Genomic DNA, 27,543 nt, shown 5'->3' with positions numbered 1-27,543 from the left:
CAAATGTTTAATATTTGGTTAACTGTGTTTCCATTTAATTGGCTTATTTTTAATCTTATCTATTTTTATCTACTTTATTATTTAAACACATCATTCTATAAGCAGTCGTTAGGTTTCATCCAGTGCCAGAGCCATTCGTGGCACACGTGTGTACACGCACACACACACAAGAGACTTTGAACACTTGATTTAGTGGAAGAATAATGATCTAAGGAAAGGTCATAAATGGAACTGAGGGAGACGTTTTATCTAACTAATATGTTTGATCCCAAGTGTATTTGTTGTACTTCCATATTATTATATAGATATGCCTACAAAATAGAATATACTCTCAAAATAAGTTGTTAAAATGGGTATATTTGTTTCTATTATATGTTTTCTGTATACCACAGAATTTCCACCATGACTGTAACTTAATCAGAATTTTATTAAAGGAAAGAAAAATAAATCAAAGTGGAAGACAAACCTGGAAGCCTTCTCTCAACCCCTCTCCTTCCCGATGTCCTCATCCTTCCTGCGTCCCCTTCCCATACCAGCCTCCCACCCACACCTGAGCAGCCAGAAAGATTAAGGCACTCCCATTCTCCTGAGGCTTTAGTTTCAGGCTCCGGAAGTAGGAAGCTCAGCCCAGACCACTCACTCACTCACTCACTCACTCACTCACTCATTCACTCAGGCAGACCCACTGGTAAACATTTAACAACTGGCTCTCTGAAGAAGGAAGAAAAGGCCCGATTGTAGTGTCTTCCAATTTCCATGGTATAAATACTGCTAGCATAGCTGATTTCAAAGATATCAATGTGACATCTTTGAATGTGGAGTTGGGAAGTTGAAAAGAGATGCCTGCCTTCCAAGAGATGTTTATTGTACCATTGACCCTTGAATAACATGGGTGTGAACAGTATAGGTCCACTTCTATGGGAATTTTTTTCAACAAACACAGTACAATACTATAAATGTATTTTCCTTAAGATATTCTTAACATTTTCTTCTCTCTAGCTTACCTTATTATAAGAATACTGTATATAATACATATAACTTATAAATATGTGTTGATCAACTGTTTGTGTTATTGGTAAGGCTGCTGGTCAATGGTAGACTGTTAGTAGTTGAGTTTGGTGAGAGTCAAAAGTTATATGTGGATTTTTGACTGTGTGGGAATCAGCGCCCCTAACACCTGCCTTGTTCAGGGTCAACAATATTTCCACCATGCTTATACAATGGGTGTAAACTCAAGAGTATATATGACAGTAAAGAGCATACATAAAACTAAACTGTAGTAAGATCACTGGGTAATTAGAGAGTAATAAGTTTCAAATACTTAATTACTTTTGTTTTTGATATTATTTATTTAGTTTTAAGTTTATATGTTATATTCTAACTATAGTTACGTTTAACAAACGGCTTGCAAAACTGCTGAAAATTTAACAGTCAGCTCCCACAAGCAGGTGCAAGCCAGCTCCCAGGCACAAAGAGAATCTATGGCTCTTTGCCCACTTTGGACCTTTACACAGTGTGGTCCTGGAAAGGGGAAGGGTCCTTCTTCTTAGCATTTGAGAAATCATTCCCTTTTCCTGGACTGTATCACACCTCCTCTACATGGCGGATTCTTGTCCACAGACACCACATCTCCCCCTAGGCTGGGGCACTCATTTGCAGAGCTCTTTCTTCTACACCTTGTCCATAAGGCCACCACCCTATGTCCCATTCTGTTTTTCCAAGACAAAAAAGCACCTGCCCTAAGTTTCTGCTCAGATAGCTCTTCAGGACCTAAGTTTTATGCCACATTCACATGCTCTTTGCCCTGGCTCCCCGCATGCCCGTCCTCTGGCAGCTTCCCAGCTCCTCAGAGGGAGGAAGAGTGGGAGGTTGCAAGTACAGCTGAGTGGGAGGAACTCTAGGCGATGCCCAGGGGTGGAGCCTGTAAGGGGACTGAGTTGGGAGCAGAGCATTGGGTGAAGCTTCAGGAAATTGAGGGGAACCACCAAGGGAAGGGAACCACCAAAGAAAGTAGGAAGAGGAAAACACAATGGGTCACCTCATGGGCTGTGTCCGGAGAGCCGTCTTCAGGTCTTCCACAACTTGGTTCCTCATCTCTGTCTCCTCCTCATCAAAAGCGTACAGACTCTGCATCTGAGGTAGGTGGAAGGGGGCAGAGGTCCTGCTGGGCTGCCTGAGCCCCAGCTCCCTGAACCACCCCACGCCCCCACACCCAGGTGTGACACAGGAGCCACCCTCGCCTCAGGAAGAGCAGGGCCTCCAGGAATGGTTCATTCACTAAGAACACCAAATTCTGAGAAGAGCCAAGCTCCAGTCCTAGACGTCACTTTCCTCATCTGTGAAATAGGGAGAATTATTGGCTCAGCTTGTTTCCCAAGACTGTGTGAAATACAAATGGTTAATAGAGGTTTTTGTTTTAATGTTTATTTATTTTGAAAGAAAGAGAGACAGAGAGAGAGAGAGAGAGACAGAGCAGGGAGGGGGAGAGAGAGAGAATCCCAAGCAGGCTCTGTGCTGTCAGCACAGAGCCTGATGTGGGGCTCGATCTCACAAACCATGAGATCATGACCTGAGCTGAAACCAAGAGTCATACACTTAACCGACTGAGCCATCCTGGCACCCTGGTTAATGGGTGTTTAAATGGTTGGGGGACTCTAGAGTCACACAAGAGAGGGAGGGATTATGATAAAATCTCGGGAATAACTGGAAAGCTGCTGATCCTCACTGAGTGGGGTGTGAAGTGCAGGGACAAAACTGGGAAGATCACTCTCCACCATAGCTTTTCCGGGGGCGGGGGGGGGGGGGGGGTCCAGGGCAAGGGAGGAGCCATTGCTCACCGCAGCCATGGAGTTGATGCGGTCGATGTAATAGTCCGGCCAGCTGGTCGCCAGCTTGTTGGGGTCCTCCTGTTCCTGGAACAAGAAGAAAGACTGTCTGACCAACTGGCAAGACAGGCCCATGGCCTGAGTTCCTGAGTTTCATTCCCTGTCAGCAGATTCATTTTTCAGTGCCACCTAGATGCGGAGAAGTTTGAGGAAGTTACAAAATCTCTCCAGGCTTCCATTTCTTCCTTGGTAGAGTGTAGATAATGAACACTGAATGGACTGACCAGCCAAAGACATGGGCATAAACCACAAACCACACAGGTGTATATACTTTCAATGAACACTGTGTGTGTGTGTGTGTGTGTGTGTGTGTGTGTGTGTGTGTGTGTGTGTATTACATACATATATTACATATGTATTACATATGTATTATATACATATACATAATTAAAAATACATTCTTTTTTTCTTATATTGGTTCTCTTTTTAAATTTGATCTTTTTATTTTTTTAACATTTATTTATTTTTGAGAGACAGAGCATGAGCAGGGGAGGGGCAGAGAAAGAGGGAGACACAGAATCCAAAGCAGGCTCCAGGTTCTGAGCTGTCAGCACAGAGCCCAACGTGGGGCTCAAACTCATGAACCATGAGATCATGACCTGAGCCAAAGTCAGACGCTTAACCAACTGAGCCACCCATGTGCCCCTATGTCTTTTTAATAAAATATAATTTTATGTCTGTTGAACCGAATAAAAATCTGTGCTTATAGCTTGTACATCTGGGTTTTCAAATTTTACTGTTCTAATAAGATCATTCTTACTATATTTTACAAAAGTATTGGTTTGTGACAGTTTGGAAATTTAAAAACTTGGTCTTTCTCTGAGATCATTGGAGAAGCACAGATACAAAGCATTTGGTGCAGTGCCTGGCACATGGTAGGTGCTAAGTAAATAGCAAGTTTAGGAAAAGAAGGAAAGAGGTTTCCAAGGCCCTGGGTTTGGGAGAGACTCAGGAAGGGTCAGTGTAGCTGTGAGGCAGAACCCAGGGCAGAGGCCTTTGGCCCAGCCCTCAGGTTCCAAGGGAAAGCCTCAACTCCTCCCCAAGGATGGGCAAGAACAATGAAAGCTAAATAAATATTAATGCTCATTGAAAATCTAGCCCTCTCCTCTAGCCAAAGAATCTGCTTCTGGGCATTACACACACCCTGCTCCTTCCTATCCCCATCCCATTTGGACGTTCCCCCTCACCTGCCTTCTGCTAATTTCCTACTTTCAAATCTGCACCAAAACTTACCTCCTCCTCCAAAACCTCTCTGATATACCACCTGTCTGCCAGCTGACCTGGACTTTACCCTGCATCCTCAGCTACATCTACTCGGGCTTTACAGTTTTCTCTCCTAAAATCCAAGTTACAGACCAGTGAGAAAGCTGCCTTGATTTGGTCTTTGTGACTTCACATGGCTATGTGTTAACTCTTCATGCCTGAAGCCCCCAAATTCTATCTTCTGACCTTGGGGAGGGAATCACAGAAACAAAAACAAATGTACCATAAAAACATACTTTCTTGCCTTTGCCAGCTCATCATGTAACCCTTCCATATGCATTAAATGAACACCTACTACATGCCAATCACTGTACTGAGCCCTTAAAGTACTGAGCAAAATGTCAATCCCTGCCCTCCATACGTTGGTCTAGTGCCAGAGGCAGAGTGATAAATGCTCTATGGTAGAACTGTCTATAGTGGGTCGTGGAAACCCAGGTTGGGGACATCTAACACAGAAGGCTCATCAAGGGGACTCTAAAAGGACAGAGTTATTAAAGATTACTAAACCTAGGGCAGGTGGGGAGGGTCTTACAGACAGAGGAAGTGTCACTTCAGGGGTGTGTGAAAGTGTGGGGGAAGATTACTTGTAATTTGGTTTGGAAGGTAGAACAAGAGGTCCTTACATTTCGGTAATTTTTTTTTTTTTTTTTATTTTAGGCGTGTAAGAGATCAACTGACAGGAACTTCACGGTAAATCAATTTGGAGAGTGGAGAAGCACCAGACATGATTAGCTACTCCCGAAGTTAATTTTCTCCTCCATCCCTCCTTCCCTCCCATGACTTGAGCTTTTTTTAAGACCTTCTTTCTCACAATGAGATTCCTGGACACAGCGTATGGTATTTAGTCCAGGTGCCTAATAAATGTGCATCAAGTATACCAGACTGCTGTGTGCACAGCCTCTACATCTTGCCACAGGCTCTTGGACTCCAGCCAGTCTGGATTTTAGCAATGGTGCAACCACTGGCCATAACTGGCTGGGACCTTTGGGCAAGTCCACTGCCTCCCTAGGCTGTCCCTTCTTCATACGCAGCCTCCCTAGGCTGTCCTTTCTTCATATGCAGAAGAAAGGACTAGACTGAATTGTTTCTGAGCTCCTTTCAATTCCAGAATGGTGTAGCATTCTAATTCCTCCAATTTTATAAGGCCATGGAGCCTCAGATGGGACAAATAACCTGGGAAAGAGGATAAGAGCCATGAACAAATGGGCTTAGGGAACATGAAGGGGCAATGGCTCAGAACTGCCCTACACCTGCCTCTCTTCTCCCAGGAGGGAGCAGGTCTGTGCTTCAGGCACAGGAATAACTGGGTTCTAACTCCCAAATTCCTATACTCTGACATCAAAAGAACAACTGCAAGTCTGAAAAATGGGAGGGTGGAGGGGAGACGAAGAAGATGGGCCAAGAAAAACAGAATGAAAGAAAAAGACTAAAATAGAAAGGGAGCAAGAGGGATAGAGAGAGAAAGAGATGAGCAAGAGAGAGAAATGGAGGAAGACCAAGAGAGAAAAAAGCACCACTGCTGGGAAGCAGAGGGGAGGAGATAAGAGCTAAAGAAGCCAGACTGGAGCCTGGCACTCCTTACTCAGGAGACCAATGGCATCTTTTAGTGAAGGAGAAGAGAGCGAGGAGAGGGTGGGGAGAATGGGGACTGATGTGTGACCCTGTGAGGCTGAGCCTGGGACAGGGTGGGGGCGCAAAGATCCAGAAGAGGCCACCCTCACCTCCAACTCAGTCCTTACAACAAAGTGTCCCTCGGGTATGGCACAAGGCAGCACGCCCTCCAAGCGGGTGTGGGAAGGGAGTGATATTGTCATCTCTGAGACTGTCATCTCCTTGACCCAGCCCCACTCCTGGAACCCAGTAGGCACCTGCATCAGGGGTTTTTGAAAAACAGAATCCCATTTCCCTGAGTGTAAGCTCCATGAGAGCAGGGAATTTTTTATCCTGATTTATTCATGGTTGTTCCTCCAACACCTAGAATGGTGCCGGGGTATAATATCTGTTGAATGAGCGAGCAAAGCATGGGGGCAAGAGCTGCCCCATGCTGGGGACCCTGAGGTGGCAGCGGAAGGGGTCAGCCACGGCACCTTCTTCTTGCTGCAGTAGATCTGCCATTTCTTCTCCGGAGGCAGTGCGAACACAGCCTCCCGGTTTTTGTCTGTGAGATCCAATTCATCCTGAAAAGACAAGAGAGAGGTCTGAGATGGCTGACATTAGAATATTCAGTGCTACAGGAAATTGCAATTCCCCCCAAACCTATCCCTCAGCCTACTACCTTCCTCCAGAGAACAGCAAAAGTATGATAGGGCAATTCTTCTGCTAGAATTGTAGCCCTACCCCATTCCCATTCCCTTGCACCCAACCAAGGCTGGGCTGCTTCTATCCACGCTTCCCTCACTTCCTGTCCACTCCCACTTGTCTCTACAAATATGTCCTCCTCCTCCTCCAGGCCCCCTGCTCCCTGCCCATCTCCTTTCTGCCTTGCTCTGCTTGCTCCTAACCCTCTTGCCCCAGGTCTCTGGTCTTCCTTCTCTTGTCCTTCTTAAACTTGTCAACATCATAAGTCAAAGCCTGACAAAGAAAGCAGTCAGTCTACATGTCTGGGTTTTGCCCCCACCCTGCAAGTCTCTCAGGCCTTTGAGTTTCTCCCCCAGAAATTCTCTGGCTCTCCAAACTTCAGCATGGTCCCAGCACAGGCTGAGGAGAGCTGGTGACGACAAGAAGCTGACCAATTCTCCTGGCAGTAAGACTTTGCCATGGCCAGGGAGGCACTGATCTGCTTCCTGTGGACATGTGCCTATCAGAGGCAGCCCCTCCACCCACATAAGGCTGGGAGCTCTTCCAGGCTAGCCCACACTTTCTGAGAAATAGAATTGGGTAGTTTCTGATGTCATCAAATTTGGGTGATGCCATCCAATTCTATAGGTACTTCAGAGGGACACCGTAGATTTGGTTGTGCTAGAGGGCTTCTAAAAAGCTCTCTTATTGAAGATTTTTCTCCTGTGATTCATGAGCTATGCCAAAGCTCATCAAAGAAACAGTTAATGGTCCATGGAGAACATAGTGTGCTTTTCAACTCAATTACTGTGAGGTTTTTTTTTTTTAATCAAAAGCAATTCTTGCATTAAGACAATAAAGCACACTATTAATCATCTTTATACTTTCAAAAATGATAAATAGTGAAAGTAATATCTAAGAAGGTATGAGAGTCTAAAATATCAAAAATCTCTTTTCCCTATACTTTTATTCAAGGGAGACAATTGAAGAGTTTCCTTTCTATAGATCAGAACTGTGCAATAGAGTTATAATGTGAGCCACATGTATTTTTTAAATTTTCTAGTCACAGTAAAGATAAAGAAGTAAATTTTAATTATAATTCATTTAATCCAAAATATCTAAAATATAATCATTTCAACATGTAATTAATAGAAAATGATCAGTGAGTTTGAAAAAAAAAAAGAACATAAAGTATCTAAGTTATCAAAATCTGGTGTGTATTTCATTATTCTAGATCCTCTCAGTTCAGACCAGCCACATCTCAAGTACGTAGCAGCCCCAAGTGACCAGTGGCTGCCATCTTGGGCAGCACATGCAAAGATAATTTGAGACAATGTCCATCAGTTCACCTGCCTTTGGAACTAAAGACTCTGGCAGATCTAATGCTAAACAAAGGTTCTTCCCTAGAATTATTCTCGACATATCCCAGTAACATCCGTCAAGATTCCCAGAGTCCTGCTTAAAGTTTCTGGTGAATCTCCTTTCCATGGTCAGAATCAGAAATCAAAGAAAAAAGAAAGATATGTGCACCTTACACGTCCCAGTGTAAACTGCATTTCTTCTTTTGCTGACACAGTGACCACCCACCCCATGGACCTGGTCTAATCCACCCAGGCTCATGGTCAGCCTCTTCCAGCGATCCTTTCATGGCCATTCCCAGGTAAGACCACCTCTCCCTTCCTGAACTTCAGAACAGTTACATTCAGCCTTGGATTCTAGTTATTTATACACCTGTCTTCTTTCGCCAGTGGTCTCTGTCATTAAATCAATGGATATTTCTTGGCGATCTGGCTCAGCCCAGATAGCCTATGACTGACTGCAGACCATTCATTCCTTATGGAATCTCCCCTGGTTTCTGCAATGACAGCCACACTCTCTGGCAATCCCTCCTGCTTTGCTCTATGTTCGTCTTGGGCTCCCTTGATGACTTGTCTTCTCTCCTGCCATCAAACGTTGAATTCCCTCAGGGTACCATCCTGGATCCTGGGGTCTCCTTCCCATATGCTTCCCCAGGTGATGACTTCTCAGTCATTCCCAAGGACTGTCACTACCCTAAACTCTCTTAAACAGTCCACTAGTCTCCTGAGCTCCAGCCCCTGGGACCCAACTGCCTCCTGTGCCTATTTTGATGTCCCTCAAGCACCTCATGCATTTATGTAGTGTCACTACATGTCACGCACTGTTCTAAGTGCTTAATGTTTACTCATTAACTTACACCAACCCATTTTACAGATGTGGAAAATTGATGCACAGAGTTCATCATCCCAGTCCCCTAAACTTGAGTTTCCTTTTGCATCTCCTGTCCTTTACAGGGCCCCAACATCCACCCAGTTCCTCATGTCAGAAACTTGGGTGTTCCCTGATTCCTACTCACTCCCCAAGCCCAACAAGTGCTATTATTTTTCCTCCGAAATAGCTCTTTATCCTCACTGATGACACTTTAGTCTAAACCACCATTCTCCCTAGCTTGAATTGCATCAATGCCCTCCTAATGGTCTGCCCATATAACCTTTCCTCAACAGAGTACTCTGGTCTTTTAGAAGGCCATCCTGCCTCAGTGGCTTTCTAACACCTTTAGGATTGAATCTGAAATCCTGTTATTCAGAATCCTGTTATATATAAGGACCAAGCTCCTTTCTGACTGGAGATTCTCACATATGCTGCTTCTTCTGTTGGGGATGACCCTCTGTCATTGCTCTGCAACCCCCATTCACTTCTCTAGCCATCACTCTGCTTTCAGATCTCAGTGTAACTGTCATTGCTTCAGGGGACCATCGTGACCCCCTGTTGAGAATTAAACTCCCTACTAGACATTGCCGTGGGCCCATGAACATTCCCCTTCTAAACACTCACCACACTTGCCATTACTATTCAAGATCAGTCTTCCCCATTTTTTTTGGAGGCAGGGACTGTACCTGCTGGTTCGTCACTAAATCCTTGGGGCCTTCATAGGGCCCAGCACACAGCAGGCTCTCAAGGAACATTTTTCATTTGTTTGCTCAATGCTAGTCTCAATGCTAGCTCAGCACTCAAAACTGGTTCAACGCTAGTTTGCTCAGTTTGTTGCTGATGCTAGCCTCCTTGCAGACAAGACTTGGATGACTCATCCTTGCTTTTGTCAAAGTACTTTGTAAGGAGTCCTGCCCACTAAAGATGCTCAATAAATACTTGCTGAATAAAAGGCCAAAGAAATGAACATCTCTCATCCCGTCCTTCTTTCAAAATTCATGTGCTCTGTTCAGGAAAATGCCCCTGCTGTAATAATGTAAGAAATATATTTATCTTTGTTCCAGTTCATAGCATAAAGTTCCCAAATCCCCTTGGAATTTTATGAGTGATACAACTGATATGAGCATCTTTTGTTCCTAACACAGAACTCCTAAATCCCTTGGAATTTCCTGGGTGGCAGGGACCTCTGTTTTTCTAGTGGAGCAACTCTTGATGGGACCCTAAAGACCTTCAAGGGGATGGTCACCAGAAAGATCAAGCCTTGATTAGAAACCTATAATTTTTGGCCCCACTTCTCAAACTCTGGAGAGAAAAGGAAGACTGAAGGCAAAGTTAAAAACCTATCAGACCTACATGACGAAACCACCATTAAAGCTTCTAAATGATGAGGCTCAGAGGGCCTCTGGGCTGGTGACCACATTTGCATGCTGGAGGGATAATGCACTCAAACTCTACAAGGACAGATGCACCTGTGCTCCAGACAGGAGCCTTACCCTCCTTACCCTTCTGGGCCTTACCTGATATACCCCCTCCATCTGGCTATTCATCTGTATTCTTCATAATATCCTTTATAATCAACTGGTAGTAGTAAGTGAAGTGTTTCCCTGCATTCTGTGAGCCCTTCTAGCAAATTATAGAACCTGAGGAGAGCATCATGGGAACTTCCAACTTATAGCCAAGTCCCTCAGAAGTGTGGGTAACATGGGGATCTATTCACTGTAACTGGTGTCTGGGTGGGGGGCTGTCTGGTGGATCTGAGCCCTTCATCTGTGAGGTCTGTGTTAACTCTGGGTAGTTAGCGTCAGCATGGAGTTAAGTTGTAGACACCAGTTGATGTCCACAATAAGTTAGGGAATTGCCTGGTGTGGAAAACCCACACATTTGGTGTCAGCAGTATTCTGAGTTAAAAAAACAAAAAAAAAAGCAAAAACAGATCTTAGTAGTACTAACACTGATCGGATTCCAAATGTCATTCTATTCTAGTAAACACTTTGTTCTTTCCCATCTATGCTCCATCCTGAGGAAAGCCATACATCAGGACAACAATGAGTTTCCTTGACTCTGATCCGATGAGGAGGGAGGATAACTTTTTCGTGTAACCTGCATATTCTTATCTTATAGTGGTCCAGTTATTTGAAGACCTAGATTGCCTTAATCAGATACACCTATTATCAAATCCAATTATGAAATCCCACTTCAAATAACATAGCATTGTTTCTCTACTGGCTTGACTACTGGCCAACCACAAGAATGAATGACCAAGAGCTAATGGTAGATGAGCATATGTTTATTGCTCTCTGACAGGGTTCAGGCCTGAGTCTTGGACATGGCTCCTGCATCCCTGATCTTGGCATCTCCTTGGCTTTATCTCACTACTGGACCTCCAAGAAGAGGAATCATGCTTCTTTTCCTGTTCTGTCTCTTTGAGGTCAGAATATAAATTTTCGCAAACCCACTTCGTGAGTGGTTCACCCAAAGGTGCACTGCTGCTCTAGTCTGAATGGGTACCACAGAGTCAGAAAGAGCTACCACTAGTGTGAAAGACAGAGCCTCCACCTGCCATAGGCCAGGCATGGGTTAGAATCACCTAGCCCCGAACCAGGTCTGAACCGGGTGCAAGATAGGCATCACTAACTTCATATTTCTAGTCAACCATCCCCTGCTTTGAGGGGGATCCCCTGCTTTATCCCACTCTGTCCCTTGTTCCTGTATCTGAGTTGAAAGGATCTCAGGGAAGTTTCAGAGAGCAAAAGAGAGAAAGGTGTCAAGTGTTCTGGTATTCTTTGAAGCTCCTCACTGCCTTATTTCACAAAACCCTGGACCTGCTCCTTTCATGGTAGCCTAACTGCTGTACCATGAGGTCTAGAATCCCTTGGAGATACGAGGTAGGTCCATTCTTCCAGGGACATAGTTCACAGTATCCACACTAGGCAGTGACTCGTTTCTCCCTAGCTGAGGTGTCCTAGGGGGCCCACCCCAACCCCAAGCAGAGTTTCATAGTTAGAGATCCCAGCACATGGGCCCCCACCCTCTGTCCACTCCAGAGTGCCCCTCTCCATTGTAAACACCCTCCCTTCCCTGTCCCCTCACTGACCACCAGCTCTGCAAAGCGGACGTTAAGCTCCTCTGGGTTCGGGATAGGACTTGAGAACTCCATGTACTGCAGAGGGTGGTTGTCCCGGAGGTTGATCTCAGGGAGGCCGCTGCCCCCAAAGCAGCACAGGAAGCCCAGGCCATGGCGACTCCTCTTGCGGGGGGCCATGGTCACTACAGGCCAGGGGTATAGTCAGCAGGCAGATGCCCTAGGTCCTCATCGTGATCTGGGTAGGAGAACAGACACCACAAAGTGGTCAGGTAACAGCAGCCAGGTAGGCAGGGACAGTGATCACTGTGCCACCACAACTTCTTTGCCCAACTGTTAGAAGCCCTCAACCCAATAACCAAGCCTTCCTCCCTTCTCTCAGAGCTTCTTTCTGTTCCCTCCAGCTCCTTCCACCTGGAGGCATTTCCTCCCCATCATGGTCTCCAGTGTTTTCTGCCACAAACACTTTCAGATTCTCCTTCTGTGCCCCCAGAGAACAGAGGAGGGCTGTAGTCACAGATCACGAATTCTGTCCTCTATGTGATTGTGCAGATGGGTATCCTATTCCCTGTCCTATGGCAGAGCCACTTTTAGCAGAGCTCACTCACTCACTAGATTCATTTTAAGGTGTTCAGATTCCTGATTTAAAGGTTTCATCCAGTGGGGAGGGAAAGGTTCAAGAAGGCTGGCAAGGGAGAAAGAAAGCTAATTATATGGCATGGCTCCTGGGGAGTAGGGGATAGAAGGCTTAAGAGACTTGTGGGGTTTTCTGCCCAGTCTGTTGTACCCGGTCATGTTTTAATAAATGTGAAATATCAACAGGGCATGGGTTCATCCATCTATCCAGAAGGAGAGGTAACCTGGGGGACTCAGGGAGTAAGGAAACGGGGCTGATCATCAGAACGTTGTTCAGCCGATACTGAAGGAAATCTGGCCAGATCTGTTTTCCATACCAACCAAGAATAGAAGACACCACTTTGGCCAGAAACCCAAACTTATAAACAACCAACAGTGGAGCGGTGTTTGTAACAGAAAGGGTTAAGTCTTTACCCTGCCACCGGGAAAGCCTAGTTGATAGGCGCCCCAGCTTGAGGAGAAACACTGGCCCTAGTCATTGATGCCATATGGCTTCTAGATAGATTAAGCCCAACTAGCTGCACGTAGGGTTCTCAAAAGGGTTAAAACCACCCTTGACCACTACTGGTTCCTCAACACGCTTTCAGATAACGTGGATGGGTTCAGGAGAGCTTACCCACCACACTGCTGTCCAGCCATGTTCTCATCCAGTATTTGTATATCTTTTTTTTTTTTTTAATATAAAAAGGAGTCTGCCTTTTTTCCTATTGTTATTACAGGTCTGGGGGCAGGATTTGTTTACAAAAATATACATAACACAAAGTGTATCATTTTAACCATTTTTATGTGTACAGTTCAGTGGTATTAAATGCATTCATTCACATTGTTGTGCAACCATCTCCACCATCCATCTCCATACATTTTTCATCTTGCAAAACAGAAAGTTTGTACCCCATGAACTTCTCATTTCCCTCTCCTCGAAGACCCTGGCGACCACCACTTTACTTTCTGTCTCTATGAATGTGATTACTCTAAGTAGCAGTATGAGTAGAACCACAGTAGTAGAATCATGCAGAATTTGTCCTTTTGTGACTGGCTTATTTCACTTAGAATAATGGCTTCAAAGTACATACATGCTATAGCATGTGTCAGAATTTGCTTTCTTTTTAAGGCTGAATATCATTCCTCTGTATGTATAGACCACATTTGATTTATTTACCTGTCAATGGACATGTGGGTTGCTTACCCCTCTGGGTTATTATGAACAATGCCGCCGTGAACATGAGTGTACAAATATCTGTTTATGTCCCTGCTTTCAGTGCTTTGGAGTACATACCTACAAGAGGTCAAGATAGTTTTGGGTCTTGACATTAAGCTGTTTCTCCTCAATTTGGTCATCAACAGAATGATCAGAATATCCTCATGGTCTTTACCCATACCACTGCTAAAAATGTTGATCACAACAAATATGTAGACAGACCTACATCAGCTGGGAATGCCAAAGAACTAGTCATCAACACTCTTAGAGGACAGTCCTTCAACCAGCTCGGAATATCCATGAACCCATATCTTATCTAGCCCTCTTTTCTATAAAGATACCATACGAGATTTTTCCTAAGGTCTTGTGGAACTCAAGATATGCCAAATCTAAGGCATTCCTTAGAATGAAGTTCTAGAACCTTATCAGAAAAAAGATAAATGTGTCATAACTTGTTCGTAGTGAACCCAAGGTAAATTCTGGAGAACACGGCTTTATTTTCTAAACCCTAACCATCTAGCTAGTAACAGCCTAATCTGATCAAGCCTCGCCTGTAAATCATGATGTATTTTAATTGTCATTCTAAAACTTTTTACCAGCTCTGTTTTATCTTTCTTTGTAAACTTTGTGACAGGCTTTTCAACAGACCCAGGAGATCCTCAAATAACACACTGAGGTTACCTTGTATTATTGGTTATCTTTTCTGTGTTTACATACTGGCTCTCCACAGTTATAGTGAAGACTCCTTAAGGGCAGGGGACACGCTTCCTGCCTTTTGATAACCCCATTTCTATAGCTAATAAAATGCCTTGCACTCGGTGGTGCTCAATAAATATTTCTTGGTCAGTTGGGAAATGGCCTATCCTCATAGAAAAGACAGGACCTCATCAATAGCCAAGAACTATAAATTGAAATCTCTGACTCCTAGCAGTTGATAAACAATCAGGAACCCTTATAGGGAATAAGGGGACAGTCCTGAGGCTAGGGATAGGGGAATAAGCCAGTGGGATAACTCAGCAATAATAGTACATGACGGCAAAGACCCAAAATAAGCTGGCATCTGAGAAAAACAGAAGAGGAAAGCAGGATTTGGGGTTTTCCATGGGACTTGGCAGACAGTACCCAAGACTGGGTAAGACCAAGCCCTGATCTCTGACTGTCAGGCTTAGTAAAGCACCAATTCTGCAGGCAGATTGGGGTCAACCACCCGGGGGATCACCTGACCACTGTCAAGCTTGAGATAATGCTGCAGAATACAGACCAGGTCCCCTTTGTTTCATCAGCCTCCAATATGCAGCTGCAGGTGGTGGAAAAGCTGTTCTTTCAGGGCACAAAGCATGAGAAGGACACTCCCAGAGGCCACAGTGAGGCTGAGGGGATGGCATGATGGGGTTTGAGGGAGGGATAGGCTGATGTTTAGGAAACCTGTGAACTCGCTTCCTGACTTCACCTCCTCAACTGTTTGCTCCTGAGTCTCCCTCTTTATCTATCTTTGCTCTTCAGCTCCTGAGCCAGACTTTCACAGAAACAATCAGGAGTAGGGGCAGGATTGGCATACAGTTGGCACACCCTTTATAGTCTCACACCAGCTATCTACAGCCATGACTGCTCTGATTGGTCAGTGTCATGCCATACTTGTCATTATATATTTTTTAACAGTTTCCCTGAGTATGGAGAGTGAGGTAGCATGGCCTCAGGAGGAAGATGGGAGATGGACACAATGACCTTCCAAACAGGAAGTACTGTCCCCACAGAGAAGGGGGTGAGCACCGGGGAGTCCTACATATTTGCCCTTTTAAGGGACAGCCTGTTTGATACTATGCTGATACTCCTGAGGATGCTGATACTATGCTGATACTCCTGAGGATGCCCTCCTCCCAATGACCCCCCCTTAGGTCTGTCAGGTCCCCACTTGAACATCCAAGACTAAAACCAGAGGCTCTCAGCTGAAATGCATGTAGCTTTCCAGTACAGATCAGAAAACTGAGGTCAAAAAAGTAAATGTCTTAGGCTGCCTGGGTGGCTCAGTTGGTTAAGCATCTGGCTTTGGCTCAGGTCACGATCTCATGATTCATGAGTTTGAGCCCCACATCGGGCTCTGTGCTGACAGCTCAGAGCCTGGAGCCTGCTTTGGATTCTGTGTCTCCCTCTCTCTGCCCCTCTCCTGTTCACACTCTGTCTCTCTTTCTCTCTCTCAAAAGTAAATAAACATTAATTTAAAAAAAGAAAAAAAAAGAGGAAATGTCTTATCTGAGGTCACACAGCTAGAGACAGAACTCGGATTGAAACCCAAGATACCAGCGGTCAGCTGCGGTCTACAGAGCTCATCTTCCCACATCAGCGGCCCCTTTCCCCATCTTGCCCCAGCTCCCAGATAACTTCTCTCCACCAGAGAAGACCAATGTCTGCAGCTGCATTTAGAAGTAGCACCAGTCCCGAAGATGTCTTTGCCAGAAGAGGGTTACGGAAGTCCTGAGGCTTCCATCTGATCCCCCACCTCCCACTGCCCCCATCTCACACACCCCCCCCCCACACTCTAAGGCTTCCTTCACTCCAGCAATCTTCCAAGTGACATGACTGGGATTTGACTCTTGGCTTTGCCTTCCCAGCTGGATGATCCTAAGCATGTTTCATAAGGTCTTACTCTCTCAGAGCTCAGGTTCTGTAACACCAAGATAATCACAGCACCTTCCTCAATGGGTTTAGGTGAAGAGACAATGCAGTGATGTAGATACAATGCCTGGACCACACTGGGCACTCTCTAAGAAGGCCAGCACTGCTGCTGTGGCTTCGTTATCATTGTTGCCAGCAAGGCAACACTTGCCCTGCCCAGCGCCTGCAACCACAAGCCCTATTCAGCCACAGCCAGGACCACCAATGCCTGGCATTGTAGGAATCTGCCCAGCCTGATTTAAGAACCCACCCAGCACTGCCTTTGGCCACTAGGAAGTCTGGACCAGAGGAGCTGGGCTTTTCCATACTCTAAAATAGCTCTAGTTGGACAGGAAAACTCTCATCCCTGAGCCTGGGCAGGGAATGGAAAGGTGAAGGGGGCCAGAGTGTTCTTTTCCGCAAGATCACTTCACAAAGAGCAATGGAGGTGCCCATCTCAGAGAACAATTGAAGAACAATATGGAAAAAGGAGAAACAAGAACAGAACAGAACCCAATGGACTTCAACTCTGGCAGAGGGATTTAACCTGCCCTACCACTACCCACCTTTCTCTCCATGGAAATTCGTCCAACACCAACACCTCCACACCCTCCACATCCTGTCTCCTTGCCCCCTCCTCTACTCCCTGTGGAATCAAGGTCTTCCCATGCCTCTGGGTCCCTAAACACAGACCGACTGGCCTAAAAGAGCAAACCATCAGAGCATGATGAACTAGCCCTCCTGTAAGGCACCCCTCATGGGTCTCTTACAGCCCTCTGGCTTCTGGTTCCCATTCTCTGCCTCCTCCTTATTGTCCTATCCTTCCACATAGTGGAGAAAACATAACTAACTCAGGAGACTAATCACAGCTCTGCAGGTATAGGTCAAAAGACCATGGTATTAGCATCTCTGAGACTTGATTTCCTCTCTGTGCAATGGCAGGATCTGACTGAAAATCCAAGGGCCTGGTCAGCCATACTATTTAGCTCCATCCTGTTCCCAAAGATTTCCCAGGGACTCTCCTCATCTGTGCTCAGATTTCCTCCCACATTTCACCCCAAGCCAAGAAGTACTTCCTATCACTTGAGTGCAGCACTCCCCTTTGGTTTGCAAAGATGGAAACCCTAGTCCTTAGCCCCAAACCATGGCCCTCTATATACACCAGTTTTTATGCTAACTAGGACTTCAAAAGCCCTACATCAAACAGCGCTTGTTCCTAAGTCATAAGTAAAGGCAGAATAATATTAATACTTGAGAGACCAGGCTCTAGCCACATTTCATCCCCATAACAACTCTCTGAGCTAGGCGGCATCATTTTAAATTTTTTTTTAATGTTTATTTATTTTTGAGACAGAGAGAGACAGAGCATGAATGGGGGAGGGTCAGAGAGAGAGGGAGACACAGAATCTGAAGCAGGCTCCAGGCTCTGAGCTGTCAGCACAGAGCCCGACGTGGGGCTCGAACTCACAGACCATGGGATCATGACCTGAGCCGAAGTCGGACGCTTAACCGACTGAGCCACCCAGGCGCCCCAGAGGCGGCATCATTTTAAAGAAGTTACTAAAAAAAACAAACTATGGTTCAGAAAGGTTAAGTAACTTGCCTATGGACACACAGCTAGTTAGTAGCATAGCTAGGATTCAAACCCATGACTGCGTGACTCAAAAGCTGTAAACCACTGAGCCATACACTGTATGCCCAAGGAACACCCTAAGTTGAGCCCTGCTCAGAGCTTTCTCAAGTGTTCTATAGATTCAGACTCCATAATTCATGATCAAGCATTCCCTGGGAGCTGAGCCAAGTGTTTTCATAGCTCTGCAATCTCATGTCAGCCTCACAAGGACTTTGTGAGGTCATGATTATTATCCCCTTTACAGATAATAACATTGAGGTTTATAACAATCTTAACAGCTGTTACATGGTTTGTCAATGATGCCCCTTGCTGCTAAGAGGCAGAGCTGGAACTCACAACTAAATACGGACCCCAAGCTCAGTTCTCTTGTTGCAGAAGCAAAGCTGAGTCATAAACCCCACCTTTAGCCCTTGGGGCCAATGCTGTGGCTTTGGAATGTTCAAACTGCCTTCTCCTAACCCCTTCCCTTCCCTCTCCGCATGGGGGGCACAGGGAAAGGATATGGTATGGCCACTTCCAAAGTGCTTCCTAAGAGCCAGTCACTCTGCTGGCAACTTTCTGCTTTAGCTCATTTATTTCCCCTACCCCTCCAATCACATCACTGTCCCTTCTTACTGATGATCACATTAAGACTCCCAAAATACAGGCAACTTGCCCAAGGGTCACGTCTTGTAGAGGAAGAGGCATGCCTTTGAGGACAGTGATGTCACAGTCAAACAACATGCTTTTAACCACTTTCTAGCCCCTGGAAGCCATGCTGGACACTGGGGGTCACCTTGGTGGTGAGGACACAAGAGCAAATAAGGCATGGTCCCTTCCCTTGAGGAGGTGCCCTTCTGGTGGGGAAGCCAGAAGGGTTAGGGAGACAGGTACTTTGGCAGCTCTAGGAAGGGGGACCTAGCATAGCCTGAGGTGTGAAGTGAAAGTCAGAAAAGGCTTCCAGGAGGTGACACTGAGCCAGTATTGAAGGAGGTGAGAGAAATAAGGAAAGGTACAAGAGGTCAGGAAAGGCTATCCAGGCAAGGGGATCAGCATAAGGAGAAAACCTGGTGTGCATGAGGCCAGAGTCCTGATCAGTGGTATATTAATTAGTGGCTAAATTAACAGGCAAAGGGAATCAACAAGGTATACAACAACCTTGGTCTGATGGCAGAGCTCAGGCATCCTGGGGAGCCGGCCCCTTTGCCCTCCTTTCTCTACCAAGTCCCCTGGGGCCCAGGTCTGGGAATGGGGCCCAGAACTCCCCAGAGATGCTGCATGGAACATAAGGAATGTAAACAATTTCCTGCTCCATGGCCAGAGATTCCTCCCTATATACTGACCCTTCACGTGTCACTAGGGGTCACCTAGGAAACGGCCCCAGACACAGGGCCATGACCCAGGACCTCGCTCCCCAAAGAAGAGTCTGTGCTTTTCCATCTCAGGCCCTCTGCCCACCCATCTCCTCAGTGCCCACCTCTATCATGCCTGCTGCCACTTTAAGGCTCTGAAGACCATCCCCTCATACTCTGTGGGCAGCAAACAGGCTTGGAGTCCCTGATAACCCTATCTACACCCGCTTCCAACCTGAAGCCGCCTGAACTACTGACACCGGACTTGACCCTACACACTCAGTTGGGTTTGTTCAGTTACTATCTACTCTAATTCTGGGACTTCACACAAGTTACTTACCCTCTCTGAGCCTCAGTTTCCTAATCCATAAAATGAGGCAACAATAACAGCAGAGGGCTGTCACAAGGATTAAATTAGTAAAATTTGTAAAATTTTAGAACAGGGTCTAGTAGGGGTGCCTGGGTGGCTCAGTCAGTTAAGTGTCTGACTCTTGATTTTGGCTCAGGTCATGATCTCACAATAGTGAGATCAAGCCCCACATCGGGCCCAGCGTGGAGCGTGGAACCTGCTTAGGATTCTTCTCTCTCCCTCTCTCTCTGCCCCTTGCCTCTCTTTCTCTCTAAACAAACAAACAAACTTTAAAAAAAAAAAGAACAGGGTCTAGTAATAATAACCACCATCAATAACTCTACAGATAAGTTGCTGCTATAATTAGGAAGATGGCTGAATACAGATTGCATGAATCAAAAAAGTTCACTCTGTGTAAGAATGAGTCTGACACATTATTACAGGAGTTGGCAAATATTACAGGGGCCAAATTCAGCCCATTTTTTGTAAATAATGGTTTTACTGGAACACGGCTACACCCATTCATTTAAATGTTGTGTACGAAACTGAGACCCTGTGACCCAGAAAGCCAAAAATATTTACCACCTGGTCCCTGACAGAAAATTTGATTTCTGTGTTATTAGGCTGAATCGTGTACAAGTGACAGCATTCAATTATGTCATCTACAAAATCATCAATTTCACACGGTTCAAGTTAGTGGATGGTACAGGCTTATCACATGTCCCGCTGCCTTGCCCATTAACACAGAGGGCTGCGCTCTAAATCCAGTGATTCTAATCATGACAAAGTTAGAGTCATCATCTATTGAGGACCTACCATGTTCAAGGTTTACCTCGGATTTTCACCACACTCCTGCAAGGTAAATATGACTACCACCACCACCACCTCCCATATAGATGAGGAAATCTGAGGCTTGGAAAGATGAAAAGCACCAAGCCTAGGACTTAACCCAGGTCTCCAGACCCCGCTTCTGGTACAATGTCCCCGCGCGGTGCTCCCTGAGAGGCTGCTGGGAGTGAGACCCATCTGATTAGGACAGAAAATGGAGAACATGAAGACCCCTCATCTCCCCACTCCTCTGCTGGTCCATCTCTCAGACAGTGCTCGGGGCTATAGGACTGAAGGGGCCCCAGTCCTGCGACTTTCCTGCCAGCCTCAGGACAGCTCACAGAACAGTCTGACTTATAGTGTGAGCCTCAGGCAAGGCTGGGGAGGGAGCGGGGAGCACTTTCAAAAATAAGCAAGCTCTCTTTCCAGGACTGGGGGAGCTATTTTTAGCAGCCTCCTAAATTACGGTTTCCCCCTCTGCTCTGGGAAAGGCAAAGAAAGCAAAAGTAAATTGTCTTAGCCCCAGGCTGAGGGGTGGGAGATACAGACACAGGGGAAAAGGGGAAGGGGAGAAAGAGGGGTCTTTCTGGGAAAGCGAAACTGAAAATTCCCCAAAGGGACATTTCTCTGACTTGGGGGTGTTGTGGGGCAGTTGCGGAATTTCCAATCAGCTTTTTCTCATTTTGAGAAATGATAAAGAGAACATAGGTTTCTTTGTGTCCCTGGGGGTAGAAACCAAGGAGATAATAGCTCTCCTAACATCACAGTCAAGCATGCATTCATTTATTCGTCCATCTATGCCCTGAGCAACTGTCACGGATAAAGCAATTTTCTGGGTGTTTAAGATGAACCAAGCATCAAATCCTAGCCTCACAGCACTTACAGTCTTGCTGGGAAGGTACAGGCATAAACAGTCTCGTGCTTAAGCACCCAGGATACACGGGAGGGGAGAAGGTGCCGGCCCTGGGACAGGAGGGAGGGAAAAGTGACTTGCAGCTGGGGTAATCTGCAATATTCACCACAGGAAGTAGCACTGAAGCTGAGTCTTGGAGGGAGGAAAGATGTTGCTTGGCACATGTCATGGGCGTCCAAGAAATCATTCACAATGAAAGGTGTACCAGAGTGAGGACCTGGTGTCCAGAAACACCCCAAGGTGAGCAAGAGGCGAAGAGAAGTACCTTTGAGAAGCAGACCTTTGACCAACACAGGTGTTAGGGACACAGACCACCCCCCCCCCCCCCGCCAGTAGAAAATCCACGTAGAACTTTTGGCTCCCCAGAACCTAATCACTAATAGTGAGAACCACAAGATCACTTTTTCCTGCTGTTCACAATTTACTGAAGAGGCAAACTGTTCACGCGGAGATGATTAGTGTCACAGGGCGTTTGAAGCGGATACAACACTGGAGCTCACCCCAACAGCAACAAGAGATGGCTCGGAAATGATCACAGCAGCACACCACATGCTACAGTGAATGTGAGGCACTTGTGATTTAATATGGCATCTTTATGTTTGTTTACTTCTCTCTCAATTGCGAATGGCACAATGTATGGTCTGTGCTGGTGCAAGCTTTGAGAAATTTTAACTTTTTATGATACATTTGCTACATTTCACGGTAGCATATGATAAAATAGACTAGCGTCTACAAAACTTTTGTGCCTTCGTGACATACCTAACTTTTTAAGTTTTTCAATACTTCCATACGTGAACTATGTAGTTCATGTGCATTTATTTTCAAATTGCTGCAAATCTCCAAAACATTTCCATGTATACATACATACATATATAAATGTATATATACATATGTACACGTACATATATATGTATATACACATAGGTACATACTTATATATGTATATATACATATATACACATACATACATAAATGTACATACATACATATATATGTGTATATACATACGTATATGTACGTATATATATGTTATTTATTTTTGAGAGAGAGAGACAAGAGTGTGAGCGGGGGAGGGGCAGAGAGAGAGGGCGACACAGAATCTGAAGCAGGCTTCAGGCCCTGAGCTGTCAGCACAGAGCCCGACGCAGGGCTCGAACTCACTAACTACAAGATCATGACCTGAGCAGAAGTCCCTCACTTCGCTGACTGAGCCACCCAGGTGCCCCTCCAACATATTTATTGAAAAACATCCACCTATAAACAGACCTGCACAGTTCTGATGCATGTTGTTTCAACGTTAACTATAGTTATTACCAGGCCGAAATACAGGACTTAAAGAGGTGCAGTGGGAAACAAGATTGGGGCCAGATAAAGGAAGGTTTTTGAATGCCAGGTTAAAGAAGAGGAATCCGCTGAAGGATAGGTGGCTGGCTTATAGTGAGGAGAGTCTGAGATGAGATATGGATCGGAGCTGGGATTTAGACAGGCAATTCTGGTGGCCCTGATGATGGAGGGAATGACAGGGGACAGGGAAAGAAGAGGGAAGATCTAGGCAGCAGCTCTCCGAGTAAGAGTTAATGAGGCCCTGAACTCCCAAGAATGGAGACGAGGGGGATGGATGCCAGAGATGTCACGGAGGGGTGTGCACGCCAGCACGTGTGTGAGCCGGCAAGGGGGCTTTGGCAACACATGTACTGGGCACAGAAAACAAGGGCTTGGGCAGAGATCGAGTGGGAGTGGCGGGGAGCTCTTTGGGCAACAGCTGTGAAGTAAAAGAGAAGAAGGAATTTCAACACCCAAGTCTCTGCTACCCATTAGAGCCAGAGGTCTGGGGCTCCGCGCCAAAGGGAAACCACCCTACACGTGACATGGGGCGCCTCACCCCCTCCCGCTTCCGGGAAGCCAAGCCCCTCCCCCAGGTCACACAGAACACAGATGACGCTGTCTTTACTGAAAGGGTGCCCGGAAAACGGCCTATGGCTTCTTCCCGTGCGCTCCAGAGCAGCCCAACATGCTAAGAGCACACACCCTTCTGGGCAGCCCAGGGCTGGGGGGAAGCGCCCTTGCTGACCACTCCTCCTGCTCCTCTTCTCCTGGGTCCCCAGGACAAAAGCATCCTGTCACTCATGAGGGCAGAACCCCAGGTGCTGTAGGGGCCACCAGCCCCGGAGCCCCAGCTGGGCTGGGCACATGGTCACACTCTGGACCCCGGGCAGAGCCTTCCTCAGACGCGGTGCCCTCCTTCCCATCCTGCTAGGCCCTCTCAGACTCCTGCATTCACACCAGGAAAGGCCCTGCCTGTGCCTCAGGGCTTCTTCGCTGGACATAAATCCTGGACCACAGGCACATTCCGCCTCAGGCATTCCGTCCCCCAGGTGGCAGGGGGACACCGACTGGGGGAGGGGAGAAGGGGAACTGAGCAGACCCCTCGATGGCAAATGTGGTTGAAACATAGGCCCAGGTGACCCCTCACCTGCCCCTCACTCTTGTTTATACCATTTTACCTGTTCCTTCATTCTAACAGATGCTTGTGGCGCACCTAAGTACCACACTAAGGGCTGGAAAAATACCACAGAAAACAAGAGCTCGGTTTGGTGGCGGAAGGGAAAGAATCAAGCCAATAAACATAATGAAGTGTGGACATGGTTAGGACGGAAGTACAAATGTTTGGGTGTGAGGAACGTTTGTGGAGCTCCATCCCAATGGGAGTCCTCTTCCACCCTGTTCATACACACAGTCTAGCGGGCACATCCTATATATTACAATAAGCACTGGGAATAATCAGCCATCCAAGATCCAGGACCAGACGTCCATCCCAGGGTTCATAATATAATAAAAGACCCAAAACACCCAAAATACTAAAATGTAAGGTATTGACTAAACATATATAAACACAAGAGCATGCACACGCGTGCACACACACACACACACACACACACGGCAGGCTGAAGTAATTTTATTTGTGTTGGAGTTTGGGGTTATTTTTCTTACTTTTCTAGATTTTTCCAAATTTCCCATTACAAGCATTTACTATTTTCATCAGAAAAAAATAAGGTTGTTTTTAAAGTTTATTTATTTATTGGGGGGGGGGGGGAGAAAACACACGCAGGGGAGGGGCCGAGAGAGAGGGAGAGAAGAATCCCAAGCAGGTTTTCAGCTGTCAGTGCAGAGCCCGGGGCTCGAACCCACGAACTGTGAGATCATGACCTGAGCCCAAACCAAGAGTCAAACACTTAACCGACTGAGCTATGCAGGAGCCCCAATGTAATTTTTAAAAGAAGATGAACTTTAGGCTACAAATGAGGAGGCTTAGGATTGAATCTCATCTCTACCTTTGCAGGTTACCTGGGACAAGAGAGTATAATTTCTTTGAACCTTGTCGGTAAATGAGCAGGGCGAACCACAGGCTCTCCGGAGCTTCTCCCGCCCCTGACACTAGGCTCTGTGCCATAGACTACATGAAGTGCTAAATGATGAGGGTTGACTGGATCCTATCCCCTGGGCTCCCATTAGTTCATCATTCACTCATTTGCTCATTCATTCAACCACCACTGTTGTTAGCACTCCCTCTGTGCCTGGCACTGCTCTTGGTGCTGGGGACATAGAGGCAACTAACTGAACAGGTGCAGCTCCTGCCCTCACAAAGCTAGGTCCCCAAAGCTCAGGGTCTCTTTCCACTGCTCTTTTTTCTTCCATTCCGAATGCCCTATCCTGTTACCAATTCTTGCCACCACTTTTCCAAAATGCCTCGGGTGCATGGGTTTCATTCCCAAACCCCATGCTCCAGACCTGGTCCAACCCCACACAGTCTCATGATGGGACCAGAGCTGACCCCTCATTTCTCCCCGTTCTCAGCATCCTGCAGTTTTTGACTCATTTCTCTAGGAGCACGTGATTCTGCATCCCTCAGTTCAGCATCCCTCAGAGTCCCCAGTCCCAATGGAGAGCCACCTGCTTTAATTATTCGGTTTGGCCATTTGGTGGGCTCGCAAATTCCATACCGGCCAAGCCTTGAAATCAGATCTACATCCTACACGCCAGTGAGGACCTGGAAGAAATGGAACCTTCCCGCACTGCTCTGGGAACACAAAATGGCATCTCCAATATGGAAAAGTTTGGCCATTGCTTAGAAAGTTAAACACACACCTCCGTATGATCTGGTTGTTCCAGTCCTAGGTATTTATCCAAGAAAAATGCCAGCACATGCCCATACACAGTCCTATTCCGTTCACAGAAGCTTGATCTGGAGTAGCTCCAAACTAGAGGCAACCCAAACGCCCATCAACAGGTGAATCAATAATCTAATTGTATAGTTTTCCACAGAGTAGAATACTATTCAGCAATAAAAAGGAATGAACTATCAACACATGCTACATGTGAACAGAACTCAAAATAATTATGCTAAAGAAAAAAAACTCCAGAGGCAAAAATGATTAGTATGGTACAATTCTGTTTATCTGAAGCTTGAGAAAATGAAACTAACCTATAGTGATTAAAACCAGGTGGGTGGTTGCCTATGGAGGCAGGGGAGGGTAGGCAGGGAAGGGGTGGATTTTGAAAGGACATAAGGGAACTTTGGGGATAATGGACATGTTCACAATCTTGATTGGGGTAGGGATTCAGAGGTGTATACCTATGTTAAAATGTATCAAGCTAAGTACCTTAATTACATATGGTTTATTGCACATCAATTACACTTCAATAATGTAGCAAAAAAACAAAACAGGTCTATTTATAGCCTCACACTATCAAACCCTCAAGGCCATTAGAGAGTGGCCACTCTAGCCACTGCAGCTGGTTACTCTCTAGAAGGTTACCAATATTATAAATAATATTACCTATATTACATTATATTATAATACTATAGAGATTCCAGGAAAAACCTGAGAAGTATGGAATGGGAATAAGGAATTACCCCTCCTACCTGGGCCCAGGGCCCAAACCTGGCAAGAATCAGCTGATCTGGCCTCATCTTCCAGGAGGCAGGTTCCTGGTACACTGAAAGAATACATGTTTTTATTAGCCTATTATTAGCCATTTATTATATATAGTTTTTATTGGGTTATTTAGTATCTAAGAGCCTCATTTCCTTTGTGGGCACACAGATGACCAAGCCCACCTCCCAGGGCTACTGTGAGCACATTATCAGGTGGCCAGCACAGCACTGAGCACATCAAAGGCCCTCAAACTCCATTCCCTCCTCCTCTCCAGGCTCCAGACTCCTCATAGTGGTGGCTAAGGTTCAGAGCTCATCCCACGAAAGTGGGAGAAGCTAAGAGGCTGCCAGGAGCAGAGTAAGGAGGGGGTTGGAAGCCCAGTGAAACATAAACAGTCACAAACCTGGTTCCATCTGGAAGTCTCTGGGGGTAGGGCTGGGGTGACAGCAGCCCAGGGCTTCTGGGTGGATAAAAATAGGGCTCTCTAAGCCTGGGTTACAGTCCTGGAATTTGTCAGAGGCAGAAGAGATGGGGAGGGGGGCTGAGAACAGTGGCTATGACAAGGAGTTTTCAGGACAAGGCATAAGGAGGGATGTGAATTGGGCAGGATAGGAAGTTGGAGGGGGAGTACCTGACCTTGTACGCTACACAAACAAGTATAGGAAAGGCTCAGAACTGACCGAAGAAGAAAGAGAAGAAATGAATGCGTGAGAGGGTTTGACTCTGTGATGCAGAGGTAGATGTGTGGGATGGTTATGTGTGATATGTATAGTGTGTCTTTATCTGTGCATGTGTATTTCTGGTGTGTGTATATGTGTCAGCAAATACACAGGATTCTACTGACTTTCAAGTCTCAGCAGAGAGAAGACCCAGTTTGCCTCCCAAAGTACATAAGCAGAGGAAACAGGAATATCACTGAAAATCAGCTCCCTTAGTTTGTAAGGAGCTACCTGAGCTTAATAGTCAGGAAATGTTACTGTGGGGAATTCTGTGTCTTGTCTTCAGCACCACCTTATGGCCCAGCAGGAGAGACCCATTCAAAAGATGCTCGCACCTGCCATGGACCAGAGACGGGACATTCCCATTCATCATCTCATTTAATCTCAAGACAACTCAGTGAGATCACGATTTTTGACTGAGGAGGATACCGAGGTTCAAAGCCAAGAGGGGAGGATACCCAAACGGGGGCTCTTTCCTATTAAACAAACCACCTCATTCCGACCCAGTTTCAATTCAGCTCCAGATGTGTGTGTACACGTGTACGTGTGTGTGTGTGTGTTCCTCTGTGTATACATGCGTGCCCATCAGATAGAACTGGGTTTCCTCTGGG

At 46.1% G+C, this 27,543-nt stretch overlaps 1 protein-coding gene across 6 annotated transcripts in view; it reads right to left on the bottom strand.

The window, feature by feature from the left end:
- The window catches only part of DAAM2 (dishevelled associated activator of morphogenesis 2), a 119,019-nt gene that overhangs the window by 42,056 nt on the left and 49,420 nt on the right, over window positions 1–27,543 (bottom strand). For all 6 annotated transcript variants that reach the window (XM_058733818.1, XM_058733817.1, XM_058733822.1 and 3 more), the window contains 4 exons: window positions 11,749–11,974; window positions 6,236–6,325; window positions 2,838–2,912; window positions 2,039–2,133 (listed from right to left, as the gene is read on the bottom strand). In XM_058733818.1, coding sequence (XP_058589801.1) covers window positions 2,039–2,133; window positions 2,838–2,912; window positions 6,236–6,325; window positions 11,749–11,916 — 428 coding nt within the window. In that variant the 5' untranslated portion in view covers window positions 11,917–11,974. The remainder of the gene's footprint in view (window positions 1–2,038; window positions 2,134–2,837; window positions 2,913–6,235; window positions 6,326–11,748; window positions 11,975–27,543) is intronic.

The sequence above is a fragment of the Neofelis nebulosa genome, chromosome 6 (genome assembly GCF_028018385.1).
Source record: "Neofelis nebulosa isolate mNeoNeb1 chromosome 6, mNeoNeb1.pri, whole genome shotgun sequence".
Classification (NCBI taxonomy): Eukaryota; Metazoa; Chordata; class Mammalia; order Carnivora; family Felidae; genus Neofelis; species Neofelis nebulosa.
The sequence above is the reverse complement of the archived record's forward strand: the minus strand, read 5'-3'. Positions and strand labels throughout refer to the sequence as shown.